This window comes from Eumetopias jubatus, unplaced genomic scaffold (genome assembly GCF_037043125.1).
Source record: "Eumetopias jubatus isolate StellerSeaLion01/CBP00866 unplaced genomic scaffold, mEumJub1_p1.0 scaffold_17, whole genome shotgun sequence".
Taxonomy (NCBI): domain Eukaryota; kingdom Metazoa; phylum Chordata; class Mammalia; order Carnivora; family Otariidae; genus Eumetopias; species Eumetopias jubatus.
In genome coordinates, this window is record NW_028274823.1 from 13,603,807 (window position 1) to 13,625,126 (window position 21,320).

Below are 21,320 nucleotides of genomic sequence, written 5' to 3' on the forward strand. Positions count from 1 at the left end.
TGCAGTTGTCATTGTGTGTGGATTGTATTGTAAGAGTGTGTTTAGTGGGGAGCCTGGGTGACGCAGTCAGTTAAGCATCCGACTCTTGGTTTTGGCTCAGGTTGTGATCTCAGGGTCATGAGATTGAGCCCCATGTCGGGCTCAATCTCAGGGTCATGAGATTGAGCCCCATGTCGGGCTCCTCACTCAACACGGAGCCTGCTTAAGGCTCTTTCCCTTCCCCTCTGCCCCTCCCCCTGCGTGCACTCTCTCTCTCTATCTCTCTCTCTCAAATAAATAAATCTTAAAAAAAAAAAGAGTAGGTTTAGTTTTGTAAGAAACCACAAACTGTCTTCCAAAGTGGCCGTACCATTTTCCATTTCCAGTAGTGAATGACAGTTCTGGTGTTCCACATCTTCATTGGCATTTGGTGGTGTCAGTGTTCTGGATTTTGGCCGTTTTAATAGATGTGTAATGGTATCTCATTATTGTTTTAGTTTGCATTTCCCTGATGACATATGATGTGGAGCATCTCTTCATATATTTATTGTCATCTGTATCACTTCTGTGAAGTTGTCTGTTGAGATTTGGGCCCATTTTTCCATGGGGTTCCTTGTTTTCTTATTGTTGAGTTTTAAGAGTTCTTTGTATATTTTGGATAACGGTCTTTTATCAGATGTCTTTTGCAAATATTGTCTCCCAGTCTGTGGCTTGTCTTTTCATTCTCTTAATGCCTTTCACAGAGCAGAAATTTTTAATGAAGTTCAGCTTATCAGTTTGTTTTTTCATAGATCATGCCTTTGGTTTTGTATCTATGAAGTCATTGCCATTCCCAAGGTCATCTGGATTTCCTCCTATGTTATCTTCTAGGAGTTTCACAGTTTTATGTTTTACATTTGAGCCTGTGGTCAGTCTTGAGTTAATTTTTATGAAGGATATAAGGTCTGTGTCTAGGTTTACTTACCTTACATTTGAATAGCACTTTGTCATAACAATGTCATATTCATTTCTCTTAACCTTCTTTCAATCCTGATTTTTTCAAATAGGTGGCATCTCTTATTTGTTCATTAAAAATATGCAATTTAGAGCAAGTAGGTTGTACCTGGGTACTAGGTGTTGGGCAGTAAGTTTAGAAAGATAATTTGAGTCAAATCCAACAGGCTTTGAAAACCAGGCTAAGAAATTTGTTATTCAGGAGGAAGTTGAAGGCCAGAAGTTTTTTGACAGATGAGTTAACAAGGTTAGACTTGAGCTTCAGAGTATCTTACCCAGCCATGTTGCTTAGGCTGGATTGGACAAGGAAGGACTGGTAGAGACTGGTAAGAGGCTGTTGGCAGTAGTCTGGGCTGGGGGTGATGTGGTCTTGTGATCAGAAAGGTAGCAGTGACCATGAGTAGCAAGAAAACATGAGAGAGCCATGTCCAGGAGCTGAATGGGGAGAATCTGCAGCTTACTGATGAGGCAGAATCTTCCAAGCTGAAGGCCAGAGTCCAGTGCATCCCCGAGGCTTCTCCTTGGATGACCAGGAGACTTGGTTATGCCAGAAATTGGAAAATCAGACTGAACTGATACAAAAGTCAAGATGGTGATTGGTTTGGGACATGTTAACTTTCAGGTATGGGGAGGATATCCAGTCTCAGACTTCAAACAGACATTCGTAAAGGTGGTATTCAAAGGATAATGCAACCATAGTGGAAGATAAAAGATTGAGCAGTCACCAGGCCATATCACTGTGGCAGGGGAAGTGGGGGGAGAATATGAAATCACCAAGGTAGAGTACAAAGAGGTCTGAAAGCAGAACCTTAAGAAATATCCATTGTCAGGCGCCTGGGTGGCTCAGTTGGTTAAGCGACTGCCTTCGGCTCAGGTCATGATCCTGGAGTCCCGGGATCGAGTCCCGCATCGGGCTCCCTGCTCAGCAGGGAGTGTGACTTCTCCCTCTGACCCTCCCCCATCTCGTGCTCTCTCTATCTCATTCTCTCTCTCAAATAAATAAAATCTTTGGGAGAAAAAAAAAGAAATATCCAGTGTGTCTCTCATAGGGGTGAGAAGATGAAGATGACAAGGAAAGGGTATAATTGGAAACATAGGAGAACATCTCGGCTACCAGGTATCACAGAAGAGAGTCTCAAAAAGAATGACACAGTCATTGTTATCAGATGGAGCTGAGAGGTTAAAGAGAATGAGGCTGTTGGTGACCTTTATAAAAGCAGCAGTGAGTGTTGGTGGTGGGGAATGTGTTGCAAATTACAGAAGGTGAGTGAGTAACAAAGTCAGCAGGGGTTCTCAGGAGGGATTAGAAATTGGCAAAATAAAGATGGGCCCTGTAGGAGGGGGTAACAAGCTGTCTGCATGCCCTGGGGGGAGAGGTGAGTAAGCACAATGGGTGGGGGAACAATTGGGATGGTAGTGGGTCCACAAAGCAGGTCCGTCAGAGGGAGCGAGTGGGGGAATCAGAAGACGAAATTGATCAAATGGGATTTTGATTGAATGGATCTGAATGTGAGTAGCAGTACTGCCACCTTGATCACTCTTCCTTTGGAAACTTGTCTAGAGAAATTCTGCTTGGGAAAATGTGTTCTAAATTGTAAGGTAGTATATAAATATGAGGTGGTATTCAAATTCAAGTCACTTTAAGCAATTACGCCATCTCAAAACTGCAAGAGCAGTCAGTCTTTAATAATGTAATTCTAAATTGAAAATAATTTTGAACATAAAGTCTAGCTCTGTGAATGTGAAAAGTGTTGTTAAATGAAGGCCAGGAACTTTTTTGTGGCCAGCATGTAAATGTGAATTATCATTTACAAAGTAGAAGACGTTGTATATTCTGGGAAGACAGAAAAGAGTGTTAAAATAAGTAATTATAGAGCAAAAGCCAGAAATTGAAGGAAGAAGGGAAGTATAGATAATTCATATGAATAATTGTGGGATATTGTTTTTTCTTTGGCTCTCTCTTCTTTCGTTTTGATAGATAAAGAGGACAGACCTCTGTCCTTAACTGCTTTATATTATGAAGTTAATAGTTTATGGCATTTATTGTATAATCTTGTATCAGGTGTAGAGTCCCAGCAGGAAACAACTGACATGCTCTAAACAGATAATTGAAGAACGTTTAGTGAGAGACCATTTACAGAGGGGTGCCTGGGGTTAAGGACACCGAGGAGGGAAAGTATAGCCCCAGGAGCCTGCAGTGGCTAGAAGGGACAGCTGTAGCTCATCTGTGGCCGTTTATAGAGAAGCTCCTGCTTAAAACTGTAGCCCAGCAGGGAGGGCCTGAGGCAGCAGTGAGATGGGGCTGTAGCGGGGGATACATGCCCTGCCCCCTGCCACCCCTTTTCTGTCCCCACTCTCTTGCAGGTGCCTCCCAGGGCCAGAGAGTAACTGGAAGCCACTGGGCAAGGCGGCCCAGAGGACACACTCTGCTGACGTCAGCCTGCTGGGGCGCAGGGAGGGGCAGAATATGGAGCAGGAGGGGCCAACAGAAAAGGGTGGGCACAGTTCTTTGGAAACCTATTGCTTTGCAGCCTGTGTTCTACCTCTTTTAAGATTAACTTGGACTTTGGGTGCCTGGGTGGCTCAGTTGGTTAAGCGACTGCCTTCGGCTCAGGTCATGATCCTGGAGTCCCGGGATCGAGTCCCACATCGGGCTCCCTGCTCGGCAGGGAGTCTGCTTCTCCCTCTGACCCTCTTCCCTCTTGTGCTCTCTGTCTCTCATTCTCTCTCTCTCAAATAAATAAATAAAATCTTAAAAAAAAAAAGATTAACTTGGACTTTTCTTAGTCACTTCTGATTGGGAGACCCCTCAGGTAATTATCCTGCACTCCCTGAAGGGAACCCTCTCTGAGCTCACAGCAGGACTGAAGGGTTTAGAAAGTGTGAGGAGAAGAAGTTCCTGACTAAGGAGCTTGGACTGTGGAGTTTGGTTGCCTTTCTTTGCATCCTGACTCTACCACTTGATAACTGTGTTACCTTGAGTAAGCTTCTTAACTTCTCTGTGCCTCTTTCTGCTGCTGGAAACGGAAATAAAAACAGCACAGTACAAGGATTAAGTGAGCTAACATGTAAAGTGCTCTGAAGTGTGCCTGGTAGCACAGTTAAAGTCAATAAAATATCAGCTGTTGTAAGGCTTACTGTCATTCTTTGCCCTTGCTTCACTGTCAGTGGGGTATTTTTTCTTTTCCTCTTTTCAGATTCATTAAAAGTTTTCTGTTACGTTAGAGTTCTTAGTTTATACTCCTCTCCCAACTACATTTGTCACCAGAGTGAAGCCTTGGGTCTCTAGTGCCTACTCTCGAGACAGTTAAACAAGAAGAGTAATAGGTTAGTGTCCTTTGCAAACGATCTTAGAAGTTATTCTGTGATAGTTTAAAGTTATACTTATTTCCCATACACAATAAGTTACTCCTCTGGTGCACCCCTCCTTCCTTCTTTGCCCCCTTCCAGCCAGGTGGGTCACCTCCTGGATTTTGCAAATAACTTGAATTCCCTTATTAAATACAAAATGGATCACGGTATAGGCCAAAAATGTATTTAGCTTTATAATTTCAGCAATAATGGGGCTTGGAAAGAGATAACATGGAAGAGGTAATAATACTTGTTTTTAAATGCCTTCAGAAGAGCTTCAAGTGTTGTTACGTGACTTCTCACTGAAAGATTTGAAGTCCTAGAGCCAGGAATTTACACAGTTTGCATTGTCTTACGCTAACAAGACAGTTAATCGGTTTTAATAGATCTTTGTTCTTCTGTGGGGTTTTTGTTTTTTTTTTCTTGACAAGGACTTTATACATTTTCACTCTCAATACTCTCTAGTCTTAGATATTCTTGCTCTAAAAGAATGTATTTAGAGAAAAGGAAGGACAAAGAAGAAAATGAATGCAGCCAAATGCCTTAGTGACTCATGCAGTGGTTAATTTTATCACTTCATAAAGGTTGGTTGGCCTTTCTGTTTGTGGAGGGCTAGTGCAGAGCAGCTATTTTAGGACAGTTTCAAGTTCTCACCAATTATTTCCTTACTCAATATTTATTTTAACTTCAAAATAACTAATAAGTGATGTTATAGAAGAGATACTAATGATTTCTTGAAATACGTTTGGTAGTATTCATTTAAACTTGTAAATTAGAGTTTACTTGGGAAAAATTCTTTAAAATTTGGGAAATATGAGGTGAAACAATTGACAAAAACTTTAGAACGTTCAGGTAACACACTTTCTTAGCTTAAAATATTTTTGAAAATACAAATTTAAAATATTTTCATCAGCTTAAAATTTGCTTTAAAGTTCTTTGTCACCGCCAAACTCCTTCAGTTGTGATTTCTAAAACTAAAGTTCCTTAATTAATCATGAAGTTGAAATTTGTATAGACTTTTTCAGTAGGAGCATGTCTAAGTTCATCCTTACACCTGATTAAAAACACCATTTCCCTTAACCTGTCAACAACTCAGTTGAGCAGTCAGACTGCATTATTCGATATCTTGTCTGACAGGAGGACAGCATTCCAGAGAGAAAGATAACACAAATTGGTGCCACACTTTGATAAATAGAGACATTTTATTTTTCGCCAGGCTAATTCAATCCAGTTCAGTTAACTCTTTTTCCCCCCTTAAGGACAGATCAAAAAAGGCAGCCATGAATGACTGAGTGTGTCATGTGTTTGACACGTCAGTGTGTGAAAATAAAGCCGACCCCAAGGGAGGGGCTGTGCCTTTATACTGCAGACAATGCCCCGCGCGAGAGCCCTCTCGCTCAGCTCTGTGCTGCGCATGGCTGCCAGTCATAATGGGGGTAGCAGGGCCGGCTGTGCACGACACCCTTTCCCCAGCCGGGGGGTGACCTTTGTCATTTCAGCATTCTTAAGAATTCTCAGACATTTTCCGGGCTGTCCCTGAGTCTCACTTTAGTTTCATAGGCTAAAGCTACTGGATATTACATATTGGTAGTTTTGTGATTTTGGTAAAATCTGTGTCCTCAATGTTTGTTTTCGAAAAATCTGTATTACAATAAATCTAATGCCAGCATTTCTGTTTCTCAGGTCAGTACTTTCTTCCTGAGACAGAGAATGTTATTTGTACAGTCATACTGTTGTTCACGATATTCATACAGTTGTCATTATTGTCAATTGTAATGGTATGGATTATGCTACCGGACATGAGTTGTCTAAATAGCATTTATGAAAGAAGATTAAAATTGTCAAAAACTTGCCTACTGCTCTAAGGGATCAGGTCCTAAGAGCCCCATCTTTTGCATCAAGAGCCTTCAAGGGCTGCTTCCTCCCCACGGGCCTTGTGTTCTAGTCTCTTCCGTGTACTGCAGTGGCGCCGTGTCTCGCAGCCGCAGGCCACGCGTCTATCTTCAGAGCCCTTTCTCTCTGCCAAACCTATCCTTCATGTAATTTTAAATCCTCCCTTTTCCTTGACATGGGCCTTCCTTAGCTAACTGCTGCGATGGGACATTTTGTTTTCCATGGGGTCTAAAAGTGAGACTCTTGAGTGCGCTCCCCTCCCTCCACAGGTGCAGCTCTGCCATGTGCCTGCTCAAAAGGATGGGGTGTTTGTGTTCTGAGGAATCCGTGACTCCTGTCTGTTCGGGGCTTCAGCAGTGTGGCCGGTACTCCCTCAGCAGATCTGTGTGCAGAGAGCAGGGCTAGGCTGTGTGTCAGAGTTAGGAGGGCAGGGGCTAGAACCAGACACCTCCCCACCTCCCGCTCTTACTGACTGGCCACACTCAAGTTACCGAACCTTTCTGTGACTCGTTCCCTTATCCTGAAAATGAAAAATCACACCTCCCTTATGGGTTATAAAGATTAAATGGGTTAATTTTGGTGAAGTGCTTAGAGGAGTATCTGGCACAGTCTAAGTGCCATGTAAATGTTTATTCAATAAAATAATTCACTGAGCATGTTCTGTTAGTCACTGTGCTGAGTGTTTTTTTCTCTTTAAATTTTTTTATTGTTATGTTAATCACCATACATTACATCATTAGTTTTTGATGTAGTGTTCCATGATTCATTGTTTGTGTATAACACCCAGTGCTCCACACAGAATATGCCCTCTTTAATACCCATCACCAGGGCGCCTGGGTGGCTCAGTTGGTTAAGCGACTGCCTTCGGCTCAGGTCATGATCCCGGAGTCCTGGGATCGAGTCCCACATCAGGCTCCCGGCTCAGTGGGGAGCCTGCTTCTCCCTCTGACCTTCTCCCCTCTCATACTGTTTCTCTCTCTCTCTCTCTCTCAAATAAATAAAATCTTTAAAAAAAAAAAAATACCCATCACCAGGCTAACCCATCTCCCCACCCCCTCCCCTCTAGAACCCTCAGTTTGTTTTTCAGAGTCCATCGTCTCTCATAGTCGGTCTCCCCTTCCAATTTCCCCCCTTCATTCATCCCCTCCTGCTATCTTCTTCTTTTTTTTTTTCTTAACATATATTGCATTATTTGTTTCAGAGGTACAGATCTGTGACTCAACAGTCTTGTACAATTCACAGCTCTCACCATAGCACATACCCTACCCAATGTCTATCACCCAGCCACCCCATCCCTCCCACCCCACCCCCACTCCAGCAACCCTCAGTTTGTTTCCTGAGATTAAGAATTCCTCATATCAGTGAGGTCATATGATACATGTCTTTCTCTGATTGACTTATTTCACTCAGCATAATACCCTCCAGTTCCATCCACATCATTGCAAATGGCGAGATCTCATTCATTTGATGGCTACATAATATTCCATTGTGTATATATACCACACCTTCTTTATCCATTCATCTGTGGATGGACATCTTGGCTCTTTCCACCGTTTGGCTACTGTGGACATTGCTGCTATAAACATCGGGGTGCATGTACCGTTTAGATCCCTACATTTGTATCTTTGGGGTAAATACCCAGTGGTGCAATTGCTAGATTGTATGGGTGTGCTGAGTGTTTTACATGTTGTTAACTCATTTCATCTTAACAGTAGTCTCCTATGCGGGGACTATTGCCACCCCCCTTTTACAGATGACACAAAGTTAAGTGACTTGCTCAGGGTCACCCAGCAAGATTAGGGCAGAATCGGGATTTGAATTCACACCCCTTGGCCCCAGGGCCATCAGTCACTTCTCTCCTCTAACCGCGGTGTGTACCACAGACCTGAATGGAAATCATGTTGTGCGTGAGAGTATTTCCGTTGGATGGAAAGCCATGCAACAGAATGTGTTTCTTGACCTATTAGAAAACAGTGTGCCGTGAGGAGATGGCCAGGAGAGGTTAGCCCTCCAGGACTAACCTGATGTTGACTGCCTTGGACTGGAAATTGGGGAGGACGGGGACCACCTGTGTTTAGCAGCCCCTCCCATGACACTCCAGGCCTACGTGTGGCTTGTTGGATTTTATTTTTGTTAATTTCTTTTAAGCCACTCTTTGCTCAGGCTCTTAAGGCTTTGCTGGTACACTGATGCTAGTCTGGAACCATACAGAACACCGTAAAGACAGTGAATGAGAATATGGGTCAGCTGCATCAGCCTGTTGCTGGGGTGTTCATTTGTGGGTATTTAAAATATGTTTTAATCTTCTCTGCCATGTCACCCAGCTCTACTGAAATATACTCAGTTTATCCACAGGAGTTCTAGCTAGAAAAGGTCAGTCATCAGTTCTGGAAGCTCGTACTACGAATCTTAGTCATAACAAATGAAATGTTGGACGTGTGAGGCCTTCTCTCATGCAAGAAACGCAAGTGTGCCCCATGGGTTTATAGCTTGGGACATGTGCCTGTAGGAATAGAGATTGTCCAGACATTATAGCCAGTGTTCAGACTTTTTGTGCGTGCCATCAAAAGTTGTAAAAGTGAATTTCTTCAAAGGATTCCAATTATTTGGCTGATAAAACACAGATAAAGAAAAAAATGTCTATTTTACAGCTAAGTATTGTTTTGGGGGGCGGGTATAAAAAGATTCCTAGGACAGTAATGCTTTGTAGAGGCTCTAATGTCCAATACTCTTAAGTGCTGGGTAAAAGTTAAACTTGAATAGCAATGATGAAATATTTACTCATCAGATGACTTTGAAGTTTAGCCACTTTTTGGTTGTAGTCCCTTCCTAATGGACATGTTTCAAAGAAGAAAATGATTATAGCATTCAGCTGTGATGTTCTCTTACTCTCTGCATGGAAGAAATCCATTTTGTTTTGGTCCATTTGGGTATTTAAATTTTGAAGACCACTTAGAAATCACATTAATGACAGAAATAGTTCATACAACTCTGAACTCATTCTCATTGATAGGATAATGTTTAAAAATTAATTTTTCTAATACCTACATAATCTTTTTAAAGGATTGCTTTAACTCTGGCATTCTACAGTCTTTCCAACTAAAATTTATTGAATTCTCCACAGTTTATATCAGAAGGCCCTCAGGTGAGTGTGTATATAACATGAATAAGTGATAAAATTCAGCTGTATAAACTATCTTGCTGGGTAAAATCGCTTATGTTTAAAGATTTTTAGAAACTATACATTTAGAGGTACAGTTCTTCAGTTCTGATAATAACTGAAAGGTTTTCTTTTAAAGTTTAAAATTGTAGATGCTTGGGAATGTTGAGTCAGTATTGTTTTTCTCCTGCATCCTGGGTTAAGTTTCATTCATCCATGTCATTTAGGACTTCAGAAATTGTTATTGCCGTGTTGGTTAGAAAGGTTCTGTTTTTATGTTCCCTCAACCATGCGGACTGTGCGATATACTTTTAACATTTGTGTTTGTCTTTTGTTTCTTAGTTTTCATATGAATCCAACAAGTAATGAGGACCTCAGGAAAATCCCGGTAAGTTGCAGAGGCGTTAGTGCATTACGGGAAAAGAAGCCACAAGCCGGCCTTCGGGCTGGCATATATTTTTAAAAAGACCTTCATCCTGAATCCCTCAGTTACCTTTGGATTATAGTTTAATGTGGTAATCTGGGGAGAAAGAAGAAAAGCAAAAATCCATCTTTGTCTTTAATATACGGTAGGGTGTGACTTTATGATCTATAGAAATTCAAGCAAATATGATAGTTCTAATTGAAGCCAATTTAGAATCGACATATTTTGGTTACAGACTGTTTTAAAATTAATGTGAAAGCTGTATGTCAGGGTCAACGTTATAGTTAGGAAATAAGAGCACGGGGAGAAAAATGAACATTTTTTGTTGTTGTGGCAAAAATCGAAGAAAGAATAAAATTGCCTTATTAACATTGAACAATAGGAACAGCATCCTGGCAAGAGATCTAGCTAACAGGGAGAGGCTTTGAAAGAACCTTTAGGACACTTACCTTCTTAGAACAAAACCAAATATATTAACAGGCTTGGAAGCTACCAGCTGAATTAACTCACAGATTTTGCAAGGACTATTCAGATATCTTAACTTCATTTTATTATTATTTGAAGTCCAGGTTTGACTCTCTGTTCCGAGTTCTACTGCACCTCAGTCAATTCTAAATGCATCAAACCTAGAGAGTAAGTTACTTTACAAAAGTATGGGCGCATGTTCTTGGTAGAAAACTGAATCCTCACTGAATAACAGAAATAGAGCCTTTATTCCAAGAGACTGGTGGTTGCTGTTTGAACCATCTGTCCTTAATGTGTGTGATCCAGATGTATAATAAGAATTTTTTAAAGCAATAACATACCACAATTTTCTGTGATGTGATATGCCTAGAAGACAGTGTGGTGTGGTGTGTAAACCATTCTAAATGTAGTTATTTGTACTTAGAACGGTAGAAAACATTATAGAAGCAGAGGACTTTGTGCTGCATTTTTGCTGTTTTATGTAAATGATTTATAAGTTTTGATGTTTCATAAATACTCAAGTCTTTAGAATATGGCAGTCTGGTGAGAAATGTCAGAATATATGAAGTCAGCCTTTGATCAGATAATAAAATGAATTCTATCAGGCGGTTACTTAATCTCAAACAAAATGCAACATCAAAAAATCGATCTAATGTGCAGCCATTGTTTATTAAGTAACCTTAATTACAATTTCTCTGTGCTTGTACATGTACTTTTCCCAATCTTGTAATTTATTGCCATAAAAGCATCCTTAGAATTCTTTAAAGAAATAAAATGTGAAAATTGTTTTAGTTAAAGGATTTAAAGGTGATAAAAGAATCCTTGATGTGTGATTATTTTTCTCTGGAATACTAACTATTCTAAATGGCAGCGAAAGGATTACTAGGTGTTGTTAATTTACTGCAGGATACAATTAAGAGGAGAAAGCTCATCCTTCTACCGAGCGTTATTGAGGAAAAGTATTTGAACAATTTTTATGTTGAAGATTATAAGATGTTTGAAGTAATTTACATTAAGTTCTCCGATAATAGCCATCCACCAAGTTATTTCTTTCCCCTTCTGGACATAGTATTTTGTAATTAAGTTTGTGTGTCTTACATGCTATTGCCAACACCTGTCTGTGAAAGCTCAGTGTTTAAACAGGAGGAGTAGCCAGTTGAAAGGGCAGTGCGAGCTCTTTAAGGCCTAATTAAGAACTGAAAGGGAGATGAAGGCAGTAGGACAAAAGATGTGAAAGTAGCTGAGATGATATTCCCAGAGCAAAGTTCCTCATTAGAACAATAATGAGATGATCAGAGAATGCCAAGCCTTCATCTTCTCTCTCTCTCTCTCCTCTAGCTGCCTTGGATGTCAGTTAGTGCCCCACCAATATTTGGTTACCAGGACAACCTTTCTTTAAATCTCCAGTTATTTTGAGTCCTGATAATTTGCTTTTGTTGAAATTTAAATATTGCAAAAAATATACATTTCCTCGTTTAAAAGTCTAGGCTATGTGTGAAGTAAAAATAGATCACTAGTAATTCTCCAAAGTCTTTTGTACAACTCTGTTATTTAAAATTGCAATTGGAAAACTTATTGTGATAATTCTGCTGATCTCTCACCCACTCCCTATTTTCTGATATCTGCATATGGAAATTTTTAACAGAGGTTGGGTCAGAATGACAAAGGATCGGTTGTAAAAGGGGAAGAGAGAAGACAAATTTACATTAAATTTCAATATAAGAAGACATCTTAAAAACACATGTGCTATCTGTGTGGAGCCAGGGGAGTAAATACTAAGTACTTTCGAATCCCACTGTAGGTTAGGGGGGCATCTCTACCAGTTTGGAGGTTTCTCGGTTTTAGAAGTTTTTCCGAGAACAGTATTAGAAGTATCTTTTGGAAAAATAATTGATCTTGTATTTGCCTGAGAGTTTTCCTCTTCAAGCAAAATACTTTTTGTGACCAGAAAATTATTTAATTTCCTATTGTATGGATTGATATTAATCTTTATTATTTTATTGGGAGCTATATCAACAACAGAAGGAGACGTGGATCTATACATATGTATTCAGTATATCAGTCAGTTTAAGAATCTCAGGCCTAAAATTAGAGGGGTTAAATGCTTTTCAAATATGGGATAAAATCTGGAACTAAGCACAAAACTGTTTTTAATTATTTTATATTCTTTTCCAGAATATAGTTTATAGTACATGTGTTTCTAAGATGTTTTCCTGCCTAGAAACTTGATGCAGAAATTTGGGGGAAAATTTTCACATAAAAGGACAAATGGAAAATGTATTGAAAAGGTCAGAAATGTATTTTCAGGAAATCTGTCTGTACATAAGTATTAGATGGTTGTGAGGGGAAAAATAAGCCAAATAATGGCTTTTCTACTCTAGATTATGGCTTTAAAGCATTGAACATTATCCTGGGATGATGATGAATTATTTTGAGAGATTAAATCATTAGATTGATTCGTATCATGGCATTAATGTAAACTACGTATGTCAGAATAAGAATTTTTCAACATGTCTTTGATCCTCATTGTTTTTAGAGAAATGTTTAAAAAAAAAGTTTCAATCACATATCTGGTAGTACTGGTGTGGTTAAATATAACAATATAAATGATTTTCTAACTGTATATCATCACTTAAATAGTTTGGAGAAATCAGTTCATATATGTGTAACTTGATTAAGATTAGAGAGACTCAGATGCTGTTATTATGTTAAACCAAGAAAACATATAAAACAGCCTCAACTAGTCAGTAGTGAAACCCATTTAGTTCAATTTCATTAACCCCTGCAATTCGCACAAGAATGCCTATTTTTCAGAATATGCTTTATTAGATAAATGAAATCACATTAGTTGGATGTTATTACTTTTCTAAAATGCAGTTCAGGAAAAAAAATTACTTTGTAGACCAGGAAATTTTAGAGTTGAAAGGAACCGTGGAGAACATCTCATTTATCAGATAAGGGAAGTGAGGCCTAGGCTGGTATCTGTCTCAAATCTATGCAGAATTACTTGGGTTACAGTAAGAAAGTTTAGCTTATTTTTAATAAATTTAAAAAATAAACTTGCCTCAATACTGTGTCTTATCTTTTCTGTAGAAATCTGCTTAATATAATAAATGTTTAATGAGATTGTGGTTAGGAAATTTTAAGTTTTATATCTTAAACTGCTCATGACCAATTAAATAAATTAGTAAATACATGAGTGTGTGTGTGTACTCTTATAATTACAGAAGATTGAGAGAGAGAAGAAAAAGTAAACCACACTTGTCTCCAGGGTTGTGTGGTAAAGCAATATTCTTAAATGTTTTTTAGGGACAAAGGTAATACAACTGCTGAAGTTGTATCTGGTCCCAGTTTCTATTGCTAAAATAAGTTGTTTTAAATACAGTCTTACAGAATTTAAGCTCACTTTCCATTGGCATCCTCTCTATTCATTCTGTTTATGTAGTGGAGGCTCTTACTAACTTTAACATTTCAGTAGCTTTACAGAGAATCTCACCCCCTCCAAATGATCTTACCCACTGCTGCCATTTTAATTTTCCTAGAACTTCGCTTCAATCATATCCTGCCCCTGTTGAGAAACCTTCAGTGGCTTCCTGTCTCCCATTGCAATAATCCAGCGTCCTCGACGGTCTGTTGGAACCTCCCATCTCAGTCTCTCCATGCCCTGCCCTGAACCTCGTTTTCCGGCACCCGTTCTCCCCTGATCACCTGCTGTCGAGCCCACTGTGCCTTCAGTCTGCTTTCCTCCTTTAAACAAGCAGAGCCCACTGCTTGGGATGTCTGTTATGCATTTCTGCTTGGCAGAGTCTCTGAAGGCCTAGCATGAGCTGTATCTTCTCTATAAAACATGAGCGATTCCATGAGGTTGGAGCAGTTTTCAATCCTGAATTTTTCCCTTTTTCCTTGAGAAGGGAGTGACTTTGGTAACCGAAGCATCGAACTGGTAACTGTACTTCAGGTGTTTCTCTGATTGGCAAAGTCAAGGTACCTTGGGGACGAGGGAATAAAAAGTTACACTTGGGCTTTTGTGGTGAGCTAGACATACACCAGATTAAAGTAGATCCTGAAAACGAATAAAGACAAATTTAATCCAATGAATACAAGAGAGAAAAAAGGCCTTTTTGCACTCACCCGCCAGTCCCTGTTCTCCATCCTCCATGGAATAGATTAGGGACAGTTAGTCCTTGAGAGCAGGACTGGTTTCCTCGGTGTATTTTTCCTTACAGCCGAATGGAAATGTTTTGAAAGAAAGTGATAAAAACCAGTTCTAAGCTGTTGAGTTTTAAGGATAGAACTATGTATAAAAAGGCATAAAGGTTGCTCCTTTATATTTGGATGTTATAGTTTATATAATCAATCTAAATATTATACACTGTAGATGATGTTCTAGTGCCGTTTTGATGAAATTTCTGACAAATATTTTTCTTTTATTAGAGTGCTTTGTAATAAAAATGAATTAAATCAGTGTCTTTTTCTGTTTTGTTTATATTATTTTTGTGTAAAAAAGAATACCAATAGAATAAAGTTAGTAAAATAGTAAGTGAAAGAGGAGAATGCAGATAAACTAATCCTGAGTGTTCCTTCACATGATTGTAGTTGAACTCCGAGTTTCCTAATAACCAGGGCAAAAAGGGAAATAAGTTATATAGGGATTAGCACTAGGAGGAGGAAGAAATAGACTGGTTCCTCAGGGGGGAAGAAGCTTCTTTTGCCTCTAAATTAAAACAGAAGTTACCCCCATGGGGCTTCTTCCAAGGCTGCTCATTGGTTTAATTCTGGAGGCCCTGAACAGTTCATAGCAAAGTGAAGAAGCACATGGGATAGTGCTGCTTCTTGAAACCATCCTCAATAGAAAGCCAAAGTCATAACATTAAACCACAGTTCACTGGGAGCAGTTCCATGAGGACTAAGCCATTGTCCAAATGTATAGTTTTCAGTAACTTCTTAGAGTTGTCCCAAGTAACTCTTAGAGATCTTCAGTTTTAATCTATTTTAGTTATATCTGTTATAGAACATTTTATCTTTTAGTCCTAAATTATATGGTCAATTTCGTATATTAGGACATTGTCCACAAAGTAAAAAACGGTTCTAGAAGGATGTAGAATCACAATCAAGGCTTTGGTGCATCTGCCCTAGTTCTTGCCTCAGGACTGGCTAGCCGCGGTGTGAACGGTCGTGTTGGTTCTAGCCACAGACACAGAAAAAACCTGATCGGGGTTTGAAAAATCAAAAGTTGAAGTTCAAAATAATTCTGAATTTGCCCGCCATGTTGTCTCCTAAAGTGACCCATCTTTCTTCTGTTCTAGGACAGCAACCCTTTTGATGCCACTGCAGGGTATCGTGGTCTGACCTACGAGGAGGTCCTCCAGGAGCTGGTGAAGCACAAAGAGCTCCTGAGGAGGAAAGATACCCACATCCGGGAACTCGAGGACTACATCGACAACCTCCTCGTGAGGGTCATGGAGGAGACACCCAGTATCCTCAGAGTGCCGTACGAACCGTCCAGGAAGGCTGGCAAATTTGCCAACAGTTAATAAGCCAGTTGTGCCGCATTTATGATTAAGGGCAAAAAGGAAAGAAGAAAGAGAAAAAGAATGAAGAAAATCTTGGTACTGCAAGAAACTGCATTATCAGGCGTCATTATATACTGTTTCCTTGCGAAAAATTATTTTACCTGTAAATATTAACAGGGACCATCAAGAGTGACCTTTGAAGTGAGCTCAATAATTGAAACATTTCACGTGAAAACGGGCCAGATTCTCAATGAATAAGCAGTTCCTTAGGATTCACTTAGGTGCTGGTGCTGGCCTACCAACCTGCCACAGGCCTAGGGATAGCTGCGAAGTACATGACGTACTGTTCCTCAGGAATGGATCTCATAAAGCAGAATCGATGCTCTGGCTGGTTTCTCAGAAGTCAATTTGTAGACATACTTAGCTGCAGGAATACTGTTCATTATAAACACTAAAAAAAAGTTCATATTTTATATGCATATATATGTACATGAATATATGTTCATGTATCTTTGTATATAAAATACATGCATATACCTCATATATACATGTGTTTCTAGAACATTTAAAAACAACTGATTGCCTCTAAAATTAGGATACCAATTTCTTAATTTGAAAATCTATGTGTGCTCTGTTGATGCAAAACAAATCATCATTGCTACCAGTACACTTAGAGGGAAGCTGCTTCAGATCACTCTTGACTTTGCGAATCTTGGTTTCACAATGAGCTGCTCCTATATATTATTCCAGCATCAGATGTTTGCTCTTTTTCTAAAAGGACTGATTCCAAGGTTTTTTTCTTTTTTTTAAAGCGTGACATATTTTAGGAAAATTTACTAGCGTCACGAGAGTACGAATTTCTTGAGTTAATTTTTTATCTTAACATTTACGTTTTTAAGTAGGAGAGAAGCTAATGTAGTCTGCTCTGTTGAGATTCTGAATGCCTTTAAATCACTAGCGAAGAAAGTATTAGGAAGTCAGATCTGAAAATCATTCCGAGGGGGAAAAAAATAGGTGATTGTCAGATGCCTGATAACCCAAAGCAATGGGCAAATTCTAGGAATGAAGAATTCGTCTTGGTTTCAAGTTACGTAAATAATAGAACAGATGGTTGCATTTGGGGTCTTGAACCAAAATAAGAGTCACTGAAGGAGGAGTGAGTTGTTGGAACAGCCCTTCACTAGCATGGCACCCTAAACACTGTTCTCCATCCACCCTTAAGAATTGGGTTTATTGCAAAATTATATGTCAGCTCTTTTAAGTCTGCTCCCCGAAAACATCGATTACTTCCGTGAATTATCTTTATAGATTTGTACAAAATAATCCTGAAATGTAAAGTGGAAAACAATGGTATGAAAATATTACTAGTCATCTGCTTATTTTTTCCCTTAAAAATCTGAAATACTTAACATGAAACACTGAATCTGTGTTTCTGGTTTTAAAAGAAAAAATTTACCTGTAAATGGAGATCTATATTCTCCAGGCTTTTAATGGGAGTTTAAAAGTTCATTTAAAAATGAACTGCATTTTTGTCTAATGTTTATCTCCACAAAGACTTTATTGAAAATTCAGTACAAAGCAGATAGAATAGTTTTGCTCATTTTAATATTCTGAATCAGATAATACTTGGCCAACTGTTTATTTGTGAGCTAAAATTGCTCATTTGTATTTTCTGAGTTACCTTAGTTTTCCTATGAGAGCATATATATGTTTTGAAATTCTGGGAACTTTTCCTAAATACAAAAAATTAAATAATTTAATGAAGAAATGGAGAAGGAAAAATAGCTTTTACCAACTTTTTTTTCCCATTTATAAATTTCTGTTCTAAACCTCAAAATCTGGTTTAGAATTCTATTTTCTCATTTGAGGTCTTAGTAATTATTATTTTTTTAACACGGTGACATTTTTAGTTAGCGTTTTATTAGATATTATAAAATTCTCAGCACTTTTTTCTGTTAGTATAACTGAAGCTCTTCTTATACTTCTTAAAGTACTAAAATCCATGAGTTTTCAGTATTACGGATTATCTGCAGGTATTTTAATATGCCTTGGCCAAATTTGTTCCTTATAAAATGAACCAAGATGTCAGTTTTGTATTGGGGATTTGTTTTATGTAAATAGAATTCATTAAAAAGTATTGTTCCAATACTACTATTCTTTTTATGAGGAAATTCATTTCTAAGGAGAGGTTCTCTGCCAGGATGGAACTGTTAAGGATTAGCCTTATCAGATGTGAATGATTCGGTTATAACTGAATCAATATTTTTATCTTTCAACCCGAGACAAGAATTGTGCTGAAAAAGGAATCTGCACTTGTCACTGCCTGAAAATGCTCTGTCCCAATGTTTATGAACTTCTGTTCGGGACCTAGAGTCAGACTTATTATAAGTTTTCATAATTTGGTCAACATAAAACACTAAAATCTAAAATCAAAAAGTAAAAATGAATTTCCGAGCAAACGTCAGTGTTTCCTGTGTTTGGGCAGAAGTGTGAACAGAGTAGTTTTAGTTTCTAGCATTGTAGGGAAAAAAAGGCCAAAAAAGATCACCTTCGTTTAATTTCTCCAAAATGTAACTTCTAAGTATTCTAAGGGTATATTTTGTTAGTAGTTTAGACATAGAAATAAAAGACATGCACTCATTCAGTAATGCACAGCACAGTAGACTTACAGACAGATTTTACTTTTAGGCTTAAACAATGCATGCTGAAGAACGTTCCCACCATAAGAGAATTTTTTTAAATCACAGCATCAATATTTATCCTAAACCTATCTTAAGCTAACATACTTCTGTTACTGACTAAAGTATTTCTGCTGTTATTTTCAAAACAGTATTGTTTTCCATCCGGTTCCCCTTCCATTTCTAAAATTCGGCTTTGAAAGTATTGAACCTACTGTCCTACCACTTAAGCTTCAAATTGCATTTACCGAATCCCAGGGTTATAGCTTAGAATTGTATATAAAGTGACGTGTCACCCATTCATGAAAAACGTTCAAGTATTGCTTTTTGCTGCTGTATTGTGCATTGAATCTAGTTTTGCCACCCTCCCATGAATGTAGTATTATCCATAGATTATGCATAACTACATCTATTGCTTTTGGCAGTAAATGAAGATTTTGTAGTAATTTTCCAGCTGTGAAAATGTTGCCTTGTATTTAAAAGGATTTCATGAATGGAAACCTAAGTAAAATTCAGCTCATTAGTGACAGACTTGCTTTCTTCACATCCTTCCTTCACCTACTTCTCCACCCTCTCACCGCCCTCCCCCACCTCCTGCCCCCATAAGGGGGCTTATTCTTTAGCAAGGAGAGTCTTAAAACAAAAACAAAAAACTGCTGTCTTTAATGTATCTAGCAATTGTCACACTAGAGCTGTTATTTTCCTCTGTAGCTTTTGAGGAGAAGCGACCTACTTTGGATTTGAAATTCAAGCTGAAACTTTTTGATGTCCGTGTACTCATATGTCTTATAGATATGGTAGGTGTCTGTGTGTGTGTGTGTGTGTGTGTGTGTGTGTGTGTGTGTGTGTAAGTGAAGTATAAAGCATGCTCATTCACTCGATCTCTTTGAAGTAAGAGGTAAAGGACCGCAGCGCCGCTGGTTCATGGAGATGTAAGGGTCTGTCAGCACACATCGAAAGCCCCCATTTTCACAGATTTATAACTTTAATAATCCAGATGCAATCATTGGAAGTATTTAATATGCAATAGGTAGCACCTTAACTAATTAATCTGCATATGAAGGGTTTTCTGATGTATTTAATAAGTGTAGAAGCTTTCAAGCATTAAACTAGACGTTTTATTTCATTTATTTTCTTGTGTCGAAAATTTCCACTCTTACAATGGAATTGAGGTCTGTAAAAAATGATACATTGGACCTATTAATCTTTGAAACTTCCAGGTGGTTTGTATTTTGAGGTACAAAAAAAATGCTGCAGATCTAGAAGTGTATATATTTAGTAGGTACTTGAAAGATATAAGCATTATTTATAACTGAAGAGTATTACATCCCGTTAAGTAAAATGCTCTGGTAACTTGTATACATTTTTGCAGGTACAAACCCAAAAGTCTGTAAGCATTGCAGAATGTGACAGTTGTATAATTTATGTAATCTGATGCATGAATCAGAATTTTTATATAATATATAATTATCGATTTATTATAGTTGATTAAAGTGTTCAATCTTGATTCAGTTGTCGTAATTTCTTATTGCAGGTAAAACTGTACAGTGCATGCATTTCTACATGAGTCCTGCTTGTCTTTGAAAAATAGTCAGGATGCCTCTTATTTGGTGTATTACGGCAAGTGTATTGTAAGGCCTACAAACTCACTTCACTGGGGGAAAGTAGTTTTGAACAGTCGTTCAGAGAGTGGTTTCCAAGCCCCCGAGACTGGACATTCTTCAACAGAGGTGTGAAGGCCCTCCCTCAGAGGGCTGGAGCTTATGGTTTGGGTAGAAAATGACATTTGAGTATCTAGATGGAGGCTAAGGCCAAGCCCGAATGCTTTCCATTTATGCATTATTTCATTTATCCCTTGCAACAACCCTGTAAGGTAAGGACCATTTAGGGGTTCAGAGGAAATGTAAGATGACGAATGAAAAATCTATTTGTGAAACTCAAGAATAGAGTTGGCAAACCCATAGCATTGCTTACCACTTCTGATTGTCCAGCTCATGCAGAAGTGACCCTCCCGCTGTCTCCGCCCAGCAGCCCAAGGGCGCGCCTGTCCATCCTCTGCTGGCTGCAGGAGGCAGGCATGCAAGGGCCTAGTCGCATGGCAGTGTGGCTGTGTATATGGATGGCAGTCTCTCAGGCAGCTGTATTCCTCCAGACTGGGAGATGTGATCCATATGTAGTAGTTTTGGGGGCATAAATCACACACATTTGGAGCAAGGGATTTCTCTGCAGGCCAGAACGTCTTCCTGTTTTGAATTGCCATCAGTTTTAGGGGCCCGTTTAACGCATCCCTGCACTTCCCCCACTATATCTCTAGATTGTTCCCCTTTCTGCCTAGCCCCAGGTTTAAGTTTCCTTAGTCTACTGAGACAAAGATATTTGGGGTAATTTGAGAATAGGGACATATTATTAAAGTGGCCATTTTCCCCAAAGGATTTGTTGTAATGCAATGCCTGTCTCAGAAATGTTTCTGTTCAGGTTTTCAAGGTAATGGCCTTGTGACGTGGATGCCTCGCATTCTACATTTTTCCCCCAAATAATTTTACATGATAACACAAATGTCACGCTTTCACATTTTTACTTAGAAGCAGCATTTTTAGAAACCTATAATTACATGAACTAGAAATGCTTGATTCTATTATTTTACTCCTCACACCCTAAAATTTGTTAAATGTTCAACTGTTTCATCATTTGGTAGGCATACCCAAAAGCCAGAATTGATGCTGGGAGGCACAGAATCAAATTTCTCTATCAGAGGTTTTCAATGATAGTGTGTTGTGGTCAAATGGACGTTGTGGTCCAGTTTGTTACTAACAGCACCAAAGTTTGCAAACGATTTATTTTTTCCTGATGATTTAGAACAGTAA

The 21,320-nt window shown here is 38.8% G+C and overlaps 1 protein-coding gene across 1 annotated transcript in view; it reads left to right on the forward strand.

Annotated features, from left to right (window-relative positions):
* RAB11FIP2 (RAB11 family interacting protein 2) overlaps positions 1-17,548 on the forward strand; it is a 41,264-nt gene extending 23,716 nt beyond the window's left edge. The window contains exons 4-5 of the mRNA XM_028121811.2: positions 9,719-9,764; positions 15,572-17,548. Of these exons, the coding sequence (XP_027977612.1) occupies positions 9,719-9,764; positions 15,572-15,799 (274 nt within the window). The 3' untranslated portion in view covers positions 15,800-17,548. The remainder of the gene's footprint in view (positions 1-9,718; positions 9,765-15,571) is intronic.
* Positions 17,549-21,320: the final 3,772 nt, after the last annotated feature.